The sequence below is a fragment of the Colobus angolensis genome, unplaced genomic scaffold (assembly GCF_000951035.1).
Source record: "Colobus angolensis palliatus isolate OR3802 unplaced genomic scaffold, Cang.pa_1.0 Scaffold159, whole genome shotgun sequence".
Taxonomy (NCBI): domain Eukaryota; kingdom Metazoa; phylum Chordata; class Mammalia; order Primates; family Cercopithecidae; genus Colobus; species Colobus angolensis.
The window spans coordinates 6652190-6663592 of NW_012114699.1; the positions used below are offsets into that span (position 1 = coordinate 6652190).

The 11403-nt window shown below is 40.3% G+C and overlaps 1 protein-coding gene across 1 annotated transcript in view; it reads right to left on the minus strand.

Annotated features, from left to right (window-relative positions):
- AIFM1 (apoptosis-inducing factor, mitochondrion-associated, 1) overlaps window positions 1-11403 on the minus strand; it is a 40728-nt gene that overhangs the window by 20326 nt on the left and 8999 nt on the right. Inside the window, exons 2-3 of the mRNA XM_011936990.1 lie at window positions 6715-6857; window positions 520-619 (exon numbers count right to left, since the gene is read on the minus strand). Of these exons, the coding sequence (XP_011792380.1) occupies window positions 520-619; window positions 6715-6857 (243 nt within the window). The remainder of the gene's footprint in view (window positions 1-519; window positions 620-6714; window positions 6858-11403) is intronic.

Genomic DNA, 11403 nt, shown 5'->3' on the forward strand with positions numbered 1-11403 from the left:
CTTGCTCTGTCGCCCAAGCTGGAGTGCAGCAGTGTGATCTTGGCTCACTGCAACCTCTGCTGCTTGGGTTCAAGTGATTCTCATGCCTCAGCCTCCCGCGTAGCTAGGATTACAGGTGCCCGCCACCACACCTGGCTAATTTTTGTATTTTTAGTATAGATAGGGTTTCACCATGTTGGCCAGGCTGGTCTCGAGCTCCTGACCTCAGTTGACCTGCACGTCTCGGCCTCACAAAGTGCTGGGATGACAGGTGTGAGCCACCGTGCCCAGCCAAGAGACTAATATTAATATACAGAAAAACAACCAATCATAATCATCACTGGCTTTATTCTCAAACCCAAATTTCAGCCAAATGCTTTAAATCACTCCCAGTTCTAGGGTAATACCATACTTTCTAGATGCTTACAATCTCATACGACCATTGCTTCTACAAGACATCCATGAATCACAGCACCCCAACTGTTTATAACTTTCCCTTTGTGAGTCTCAAATCATAGCAAGAATTAAGGAAATACTCACCAGATAATGCGGCCTTTTTCTGTTTCTGTTCTGGTGTCAGCCCTAACCCTGAAATTCTTTCATTGTATCTTTTTTTGTCCTCTTTTATAGTCTTGTAGGCCTGCAGATCCAAACATGGAGAAAGTTTATTTCACCATACAGATAGCTCATACTGTAAGTAATATTATCTTTCAATTAAATGAGAAGCTTTTGTCTATCTGATGTTAGTTCCTCTATGTCAAAACCACTAAGACAAAGTTGTTTTCTTAAGAAATAAAAAATACTGGGTGTGCACATGCTTGGTATGGAAAAAATATGTGTAAGCAGATGAAAATATTCCAGTTTCAGATTTTTAGGCTCTCTGTAAAGAATTCTCCCCATATTTTATTCTGAATATACAGTTTAAGAAAAAAGAAAAAAACATTTTATACTAGAAGAATAAAGCACTAGAAAGGGCTAATCTTTATATGAAGCACAGAACGGGGGTTTGGGCTATGCTGGACACTAGCTGTGAAATCAATCTATAGGGGTCCCGGGTAGGAAGCTGGGACATAAGTTTTCCTGGTCAACATTCTGGCTTTTGCTGCGTACTCACATAGTGGTCAGAAACATGGCCGCCTGTATTCTATTTTTAGAGAGTTACCCATCATTCCCTCAATGGTCTGTCCTTTTCCTAAACTCAGGAGGTAGAAGGGATCTCATTCAGAAAAACTACACACAGATTATTTACTAGGGGGTCAAACACCTTCCTTAAACACCTGTTATATTTCAAATATTCTATCTTCTCTAGCCTTTCAAATTGGAAAAGGGTAATTTTACCATTATGACTAGTTGTGTGTTGTTTTTTTTTTTTTGAGACGTAGTCTCACTCTGTTGCCCAGGCTGGAGTGCAGTGGCATGATCTCAGCTTACCACAACCTCCGCCTCCCAGGTTCAAGTGATTCTCCTGCCTCAGCCTCCAAAGTAGCTGGGACTACAGGCACACGCTACCATGCCCAGATAATTTTTGTATTTTTAGTAGAGGTGGGGTTTCACTATGTTGGCCAGGCTGGTCTCGAACTCTTGACCTTGTGATCCGCCCACCTCAGCCTCCCAAAGTGCTCGGATTACAGATGTGAGCCACCGCACCCAACCCCATAAAACATATTCTAAGAATACTTCTATGACTTCCTTCCAGAACAGCCCATCAGGCAATGTGCTGCAATTGAGGAACCTGGACCCTGAGAGCTGGGTTTAACCTGGAAGCATTTAACATTGTGACAAATGAAGTAGAAAGAAGTACTGTATGCAAAAAGACAATAGTTACTCCTTGAATTTACCACTAAATTTATCAAATAAACGAATTCAATTAACATTAATTTCAGGAAGAGTTTTTATCTTGGCATCAGATACTAATACACAAGTCCAGTATTTACTCATACCTTAAAGACATTTAAGAAAGGGACTCTGGCTGGGCATGGTGGCTGACGCCTGTAATTCCAGCACTTTGAGAGGCCAAGTTGGGGGGATCACTTGAGGCCAGGAGTTCGAGACTAGCCTGGCCAACACAGCAAACCCGTCTCTATTAAAAATACAAAAAGTAGCTAGGTGTGCTGGGGCGCGCTTATAATCGCAGCTACTAGGGAGGCTGAGACAAGAGAATCACCTGAAACAGGGAGGTGGTGGCTGCAATGAGCCGAGATCGCACCACTGTACTCCAGCCTGGATGACAGAGCGAGACTCTGTCTCAAAAACAAATACACAACAAAAAACCCTAGAGGGGAAAACTTCAGAAGAGAAGAGAAGAGAAGAGAAGAGAAGAGGTTTTACCTAAAAAGATGGCTTACTCTGGTCAACATGAATGAAAAGAGAAATAAACAGGGGCCATGTTCATTGAGAGGAAAATCCCAAAATAGCCTAAGCCCAGCTCACACTTCCTAATGGCTTACACATGAAGGGAAGAGCAGACCAAGAAATATCTAGGTTTAGTGGGGAAAGGGCAAGAATGAGGTTGATATGTCTGATATATATGTAAATGTATTTATTTCTTTACCTTTCCCCCAAGGGTTTCTGTACTCCTAGTTTGCACAGATTTCCAATTAATGACATGAATACATGTCAGGTTAAGAAAAACTACAAATTTATGAAAACTATTAGTGAAGACAACTTTTCCAAACAGATGAATATGGTGGCATTTATCCAACTTAATGGGATTTGAAAGGAAACAGGTCATTTTCTGAGTGAGGCAATGCAATCCTATAGTTTAACAATGGCAAAGGGCCCAAATACTAAATCTCATTAAATATTCTAAAGGCTACTTTGGCTCTGCCCACCAACAAAAAATAGAGGACTGAGATTTGAGGATCTGCCTCAGGTCCTAGTGAAAGTTACCAGCAAAAAGAGGAAAAACTCTCACATCAATCCGAATCAGAAGTTCATATTTACAATCTAAGCAGCGGAAGCACTGTTGAAATGTTTCTTTTTTCTTTCTTCTTTTTTTTTTTTAATGAGACGGAGTCTTGCTCTGTCGCCCAGGCTGGAGTGCAGTGGCCAGATCTCAGCTCACTGAAAGCTCCGTCTCCCGGGTTCACGCCATTCTCCTGCCTCAGCCTCCCGAGTAGCTGGGACTACAGGTGCCCGCCACCTCGCCCGGCTAGTTTTTTGTATTTTTAGTAGAGACGGGGTTTCACCGTGTTAGCCAGGATGGTCTCGATCTCCTGACCTCGTGATCCGCCCGTCTCGGACTCCCAAAGTGCTGGGATTACAGGCTTGAGCCACCGCGCCCAGCCTTTTTTTTGTATTTTTAGTAGAGACGGGGTTTCACCGTGTTAGCCAGGATGGTCTCGATCTCCTGACCTCGTGATCCGCCCGTCTCGGACTCCCAAAGTGCTGGGATTACAGGCTTGAGCCACCGCGCCCAGCCGTAATCAGTGTTTTTCAAACTGTGGTTGCGTGCCATTAGTGGGTTGTGAAGTCAATTTAGTAGGTTGCGCAAACACAAATAGAAGAGAACAGAAGCTAGAGTAATTACATGACACCTAGTAAGAGTAGTTTTTGAAGTTCTGTTTGTTTTATGTATTTGTAGTCATAAAATGGGTTGTAAGAGAAATGTATTTCTCACTGCAGATCATGGTAAAAATTTTTGAAAGTCGCCAGTTTACTCTCTTCTTTTTGGAGGGTAAAGTGGGAGGGAGGTAAAGAGCTCTCAATACAGGAATTGCCAAAGTAATATTTATACTTAAGTTAGGAACATTTCTTCAAATGAGAGAAAAAAGTTACGAAGAAATACTGCTCACTGTTATGGACTGAATGTTTCCTATTCCTATATTGAAGCCTTAACCCCTTATGTGATGGTATTTGGCAATGGGGTTTTGGGGAGGTGATGATGGTTGAATGAAGTCTTAAGGGTGAGGCCCCAATCAGATAGGGCTGGAGCTCATATAGGAAAGGGAAAACACCCGAGTTCCCTTGCTCATTCTTTCTCCCTCTCTGCCCCCCAACCCCCAAAACCATGTGAGGACACAGCAAGAGGGTGGCTGTCTGAAAGCTAAGAAGAGAGCCCTCACCAGAAACTGAACCCTGTCTGACCTTGATCTTGGCCTTTCCAGCCTTCAGAGTTATGAGAAAATAAACCTCTGTTGTTTAAGCCACTCAGTCTGTGGTGTTTTGTTATGGCAGCCCAATAAACGAATACAAACGTTCCCAACAACTTATAGCAATATCCGATCAAATCTGAACATCGATTTTAAATTCATCGTTCTCTTGAGACTAATACCAATTTCGGACAAAAAAACTAAGCCACCTCAGATCAAGTTTTCAATGATTTAAAACCTAAAACAAAACTGTACATAACAGTTCAATAACAGTTGTAGGTAGACAAAAGCTTATCATTTAACCTGGAACCACTTTATAATACAGTAGCTTCATTATTACCAGTGTTGGATAAACACAGAGTACAATGAGGCATTTAACTGAATGACTTGAGAGGAACTTGTGCTTCTTAGATATTTCTAAGGCAGGAGAAAAGAACAGTGACCAGCCCTGTCTTGTAGCTTGGCATCAAGAGAATTTGCATGGTCAACTCTGTGGAAGCCATCCAACTCTGGTACAGCAACACAGACCAGGAATTTATCAGGTTTAAATTGTTACCAACATACTGAACACAAAGGCTTTAATCTATTTTTGAATGAATGGGGTGGAACTGATGGGAAAAGTTGAGAGATATGAAATGGAAAAAGGAAGGCTCAGAGGGTAGTATCTGAATTACGAATGAGAGGCATTAAAGAAAGCAATCTACGTGAATGTGTTAGCTTGTACTGCTTCAGCCACTTTTGACCAAATTAGAGATTACAAAGGGACACTGCCAAATGAATTTACTTCGAAATAGAGGCTGCAGGTGGAAAGGTGGATAGGGAGAATATTGCAATTTCTATGGCTTTTTGGATCTCCTCAGAAGCATTCAATAAAATGCCTTTTCACAGTCAAAGTCTGGTTAATTCTTTCCCACAAGACACAAAAATTACATTTTACCTAAAATGATTCAAAAACGGACGGTGTTCACATTACCTTTATTTGCTTATTTAACATTTACTCTGAGACTGTCTTGTTAGATATGCAGCACTAAAGCACAATATAATTTGGTATCATACAAAATCATTATAAAATTGGCAAAAGTTTCAAAGAAAGAGGTAATGATGAGGATTTGTGATCATCATTAGACTTGTGGCTTTAGCTATATCTGGTCGGACTTCAACAGTTTGAAGAATGAGATTTGAGGACTCTCTAGTGACTGACAATGTCCCTTTAATAAACACCCAGAGAAAGCACATGCTGTGAATGTTTTATTATATTCTAATGTATCAAGTTTTCATTAGTGCCATGGTCTCACCCACCCTACCCCAAAATATATTTTAGTGTAAGCATCTTACATAATAAACTCCTGCCCCAGTGACTGTTGCTCCTACAATTAAGAAGTACACTAGGTTGCTGCCATCTTTCCCAGAAGCACCTGTAGATGCTAGTGATCTAGAAGGGGATCCTAGGTGATGAGACTGCACAACTGTAGGTAAAGATAAGGCCAAGAGAGAAACAAAAGGAAATAGAGCACTAAGAATTAATGAAGAAACATTCAATACAAAGGCAGGGAAGCAGTTTTGGTTACCCTGTGCTAAAAAAGAAAAAAGAAAAAAATGCTGCTCCAGGATTGCAGAATGTATATTTCACCAAATCACATTATCAGACAGCTCTCGCCTATTTCTTACTCTGATTTGACTCACAATAGGCAAGAACTATCTACTTTTCTTGTCCATTTGGGAGTCACATCAGGGCATGAGGATATAGGTAGCTTCAAATAATTTTCACGTCCCTTTCTTTAACCTAGCAACCAAAGAACAAAGATAAATTCACTGTCTTACCAATACAGAAAAAAACCCCTAAACTTGTAATGGCTTAATAAGTAAAACAAACAGCTTCCTTCAATCAAGGGTGTTACTAGGTGTTATCTAAGTTGGTTCACTCAACCTTACAGGATCCAACTTTAGACTGATCAGCTTAGTCACAGTAAACCCTGCCAAGTTAGGAAAAAAACACCCACAGAACAATTCCTCTGTGACCTGCTAAGCTGATCGGAGTTCATTTAAGGAGATATAATGGTGCTAATACTACGTAGCAATTAAACACCATATTTCTCACCTCAAACAAACTCCATTCTAAAATCAGTGATACTAGCCCTGCTTCTGTAATTTAGTCTTTGGGTGAGATTCAGGGATAGCTTTCCTTTTAGGAACACTTAATATATTTTATTGAAGGCTGTTGTTTTTTAATGTGAACCTCAAGCTGAGGAAAAATAAAATGTCTGACAAATAGGTCAAAATCAAATATTGTGCTAAGGAGCTGCAATGGATTTTGACTTTATTCACAAGTTAGTGTGTGACATCCAAGAAAACAGGTACAATTTTGTGGGTTACTTGAATCTAGGAAAACACAGTGGCTTTCAAGTAAAGAGGAAAAAGACAAGTGAAAAGAGCAGAAATCAATCAACATGAGATTAAATTTCAGTCATTCCCGAATTGGCTCCCATAAGATATTAGGCAGCAGGCACTTAAAAGAAAGCTTTTTGAAATGTTTTCCAAAAGGAGAAAGGGGAATTAGTTGCAAAAGTTTTAAAGCAGAGTACTATCGAGTCTATTAATGGGAGCTGTTTGGCAGCTTCTTTACACACGCTGCTTTTCTACTTACATAGGCACCAGCTCCTACTGTTGATAAGCCCACAATAAGGACTAACACAGAATTATCGATTTTGCCCCCTGATGCACCAGAGCTAGCCATTTGTCTTGTCATCTGGAGTTCTAGAGGAACATGCCATCGCTGGAACAAGTTGCCTAAGAAACATAATTTATTAAGACACACACATACAAAAATAAAATAGTTAATACATATTTATGATTAAACGTCAATGCACTGTACAAGACTTATTGCCCATAGATATTCACCGTTAAATGATCAAGAAAAACATCATAAAAACTGCATACATAAATACTACAGACAGCTGAATGAACACTCTTAAGCTGCTGAAGTTTTTAAGAGTAAAATTTAATGCTGCCCAGTGAGGAAATCTTCAGCTTCCAGAAAAGATCATGAAAAACATGAATAGTTCATCAAATACCTCTCCCTTCATGTCTTTCCCATAAATGAAGTAAACACAGAAAGATGACTGAATAGGTAGATATACAAAGTTAACCATGGGCTACCTGGGACATTATAATAACCATTTAAGGAGTAATCTAAATGGCTCCAACCTTGCACAAAATAAAACACAACGCACTCTAACCAGGACACAGTTCAATCTTGCATGAAAGGTAATATGTCCTGGAATACAGAAATGTTAAAGCTCAGAAGAAAATCAGAAAAAAAAAAATTTAAATGAGTTTCTCTCCCCCAAAGAACTAAAAAATTTTGGACTATGAAATATTTTTTATAACGACAACATTTAAAGTGTCCAGCAACTCCTTGGCTCTTACTCCTCCAAAATAATACAAAGGTTATTTTGACGTCAAACTATGCAGAACTATGTAACGATGTGATGATCATAACAACACCCGTACACAGAAATATGAGTTCTGCAGATTTCTTTTTCTAGGGAGACGCTGACATTTTCAGATAAAGGAAGGTCTCAGTGTACCTTCTCTGTGATTATTCCTCGTGTTTGTTGACTATCAACCTAGAGCAGCAAATTTTTTCTGCAAAGAACCAGATGGTGAATATTTTCAGCTTTCTGGGCCATTTGGTGTCTGCTACAACTACTCAATTCCGCTGATGCTGCATAAAAGCAGCCAAAGACAATACATAAATGAATGAATGTGGCCATGTTCCAATAAAACTTTATGGACACTGAAGTTTATATTTTATATAATTTTCATGTGTCATGAAATTGTCTTTAATTTTTTTCAGCCATTTAAAAAATGTAGGCCAGGGGCTCACGCCTGTAATCCCAGCACTTTGGGAGGCCTAGGCGGGCAGATCACAAGGTCAAGAGATCAAGACCATCCTGGCCAACATGGTGAAACCCCGTTAAAAATTAGCTGGGCAGGTGTAGTCCCAGCTACTCGGGAGGCTGAGGCAGAAGAATGGCGTGAACCCGGGAGGCGGAGCTTGCAGTGAGCCGAGATCATGCCACTGCACTCCAGCCTGGCGACAGAGTGAGACTTCATCTCAAAAAAAAAAAAAAAAAGGAAAAGAAAAAAGAAAAAAGGTCAGCTCACACCTGTAATCCCAGCACTTTGGAAGGCTGAGGCAGGTGAATAACCTGAGGTCGGGAGTTAGAGACCACCCTGACCACCATGGAGAAACCCTGCTTATACTAAAAATACAAAAAATTAGCCAGGCGTAGTGGTGCATGCCTGTAATCCCAGCTACTCGGGAGGCTGAGGTAGGAGAATCGCTTGAACCCAGGAGGCGGAGGTTGCGGTGAGCCGAGATTGTGCCATTGCACTCCAGCCTGGGCAACAAGAGCGAAACTCTGTCTCAAAGAAAGAAAAAGAAAAAAGGAAAAAAAGAAAAAAAAAAAGCAAAACCCACTCATGGCTCCTGGGGAACACAAAAGCAGGTGACTGACTGGCTTTGGCCTGTGGCTATAGTTGGCAGACCCCAATCTAGAGCAGTGGTTCTCAAACTTGAGAGTGTATCCGAATGCCCTGAAGGGTTTATAAAACAAAGCCAGCCAGGCCCCAGGTCCAGAGGTTCTGACTCAATAGATCTGGGATGGGGCTCAATAATGTGCATTTCTAACAAGTTCCCAGGGGATGCTGCTGTAGCTGCTGCTGCTGTTAGGATGGGGACCATACATTGAGAAACATCCATCTAGAGCAGGTACATCCTATCTTTTGGCTTCCCTGGATCACATTGGAAGAAGAACTGTCCTGGGCCACACACACAAAAAAATATACTAACACTAACCATAGCTGATGAGCTTAAAAAAAAAAAAATCGCAAAAAAAACTCATAATGTTTTTTTTTTTTTTTTTTTGAGACGGAGTCTTGCTCGCCCAGGCTGGAGTGTGCAGTGGCCGGATCTCAGCTCACTGCAAGCTCCACCTCCCGGGTTTACGCCATTCTCCTGCCTCAGCCTCCCGAGTAGCTGGGACTACAGGCGCCCGCCTCATCGCCCGGCTAGTTTTTTTTTTTTTGTATTTTTTAGTAGAGACGGGGTTTCACCGTATTAGCCAGGATGGTCTCGATCTCCTGACCTCGTGATCCGCCCGTCTCGGCCTCCCAAAGTGCTGGGATTACAGGCTTGAGCCACCGCGCCCGGCTAAAAAATCTCATAATGTTTTAAAAAAGTTTACAAATTTGTGTTGGGCTGCAGGTTGGACAAGCTTAGTCTAGAGGCTGATATATATGTTCCTGTCCTGTCTAGGCTTTAAAAGACAAACAGAATGGACACTGGTAGTAGCATCCCATGTATACTTGCAGAGATTAGAGAAGGAATTTCCCCCTTGCTTTCATAATGTTAGGCCACAGACGGGTAAAACAAGCCCAGTGTGGATCTGTGGTCTCTCATCTGAAATCCTGGGGACCATGTGTATTTTGGAACTTTGAATTATCTGGTCTTAAGCATATGGGGCATATACCACATAGTGACAGCTAGCAAGGTAAAGGGCAGCAACTTATCGTCAAACATATTAATATGACCAATCATGCTAAGTGATATTTTAAAAAGATTATAAAGTAGCCTCTCTCCAGTTCAGGTCAGGTTTTACTGGCAAATGAGTTATGAAAACTTGATAGTCTTAAATTTTGGTCATTCTAAAATTTCAATTTCAATTTCTGAATTACAGATAAGAGACTTTAGATCTATACTCGTAGAAAAGGAAATGTATTTTTCTTTACTGTTCTTACCTGCTTTTAGAACTCTTCATCACCACATGAAATAAAATGGTTGAGATTTGGAAATAATGACAAATCATGAAAATAAAAACATGAGCGGCGCAGAAGCTTATCTCAATCTGGGCAAGCTTTTCATTTTCAGAAGCTTACAAAAATAATGAACCATCAGAAGTAGAAAGTGGTAACTCTCAGAGCTTAGAAAAGGAAACTGGGTAAGAAAAGTTCCACGTGATTTAGTTCAGTGAATTTAGTTTGTCCTCCACCCCTACCCCTGGTTCATTTAGTAAAAATAAATGTTTTTTGTTTTTGTTTTTTTTTTTTAAATTCTGTTTACTCCTCCAGAAGACCCTAAATACAGACATTATAACAAATTTGTTTTAAGATCATACTTGTGTTTATTCTCTTTCTGCTTGCTTTTCACACACTGATAATACTAAGTGTGTAGATTTCAGAAAGTTCAGCAGCTTTTGTCTCAATTTGCCAAAACAAAAAAAAAGAAAAAAACATTTAAAAGTAAATTGAATTTTTTTTTTTTCTTTTAGACAGGGTGTCACTCTGTCCCCAAGTTGGAGTGCAGTAGCACGATCTCGGCTTACTGCAACCTCTGCTTCCTGGGCTCAAGAGATTCCCCAGCCTCAGCCTCCCATGTAGCTGGGACTACAGGCATGAGCCACTAACGCCCAGTTAATTTTTCTATTTTTTGTAGATACAGGGTTTCACCATGTTGCCCAGGCTGGAAAAGTAAATTGACTTTAAAAAAAAAGTAAACTGGTTAATATTTAAACTACTGCTTGAAAAGAAATGTAATATACTACTATCATTAATAAACCAACTTTTAAAACTTTTTGCATACCTACACAGTGACTTTAATTTTGTAAACCATACTAACTATTGTCTGTTTACATTCCCCCTCCCCCCATTTTCTTTTCCCTATGAAATTCCTCACAAACCTTTCTCCCCAGAGCTTCAAAATTTTAGGAAATACCGAAACATGCCTTTTCACTTGTCTTACTAACATGGAAAAGCCAACTTACTCCTTTTCATTATAGAACCAGTTTACTTATTTTAGGTTTTCTGCAGTCAGACCATACATACATACAGTACAATTTCTTCCTCACACTTAGGATTTCATTCTTAAGAAGCCAGTTTGACCTGCGCAACAGCGCCTGATGCATAGTAGGTGTTTGCTCAATAAATATTTGTTGAATTAATGAATGAAGGAAGAAAACAGAAATTCTTCCTAATTCTATTGATATTGACTGAACATTCTTATTACTATTAACTTTTTTTTTTAAATGAAAGGGTATCGGTATGTTGCCCAGACTAGACTCAAACTCCTGGGCTCAAGTGATTCTTCCACCTTAGCCTCCAGAGTACGTGGGACTACAGGCATGCACCATCATGCCCTGCTAACTGAACATTTTAAATAATTCTTTGCAAAGAAATTTTAGGCCGGGCGCGGTGGCTCAAGCCTGTAATCCCAGCACTTTGGGAGGCCGAGATGGGCGGATCATGAGGTCAGGAGATCGAGACCATCCTGGCT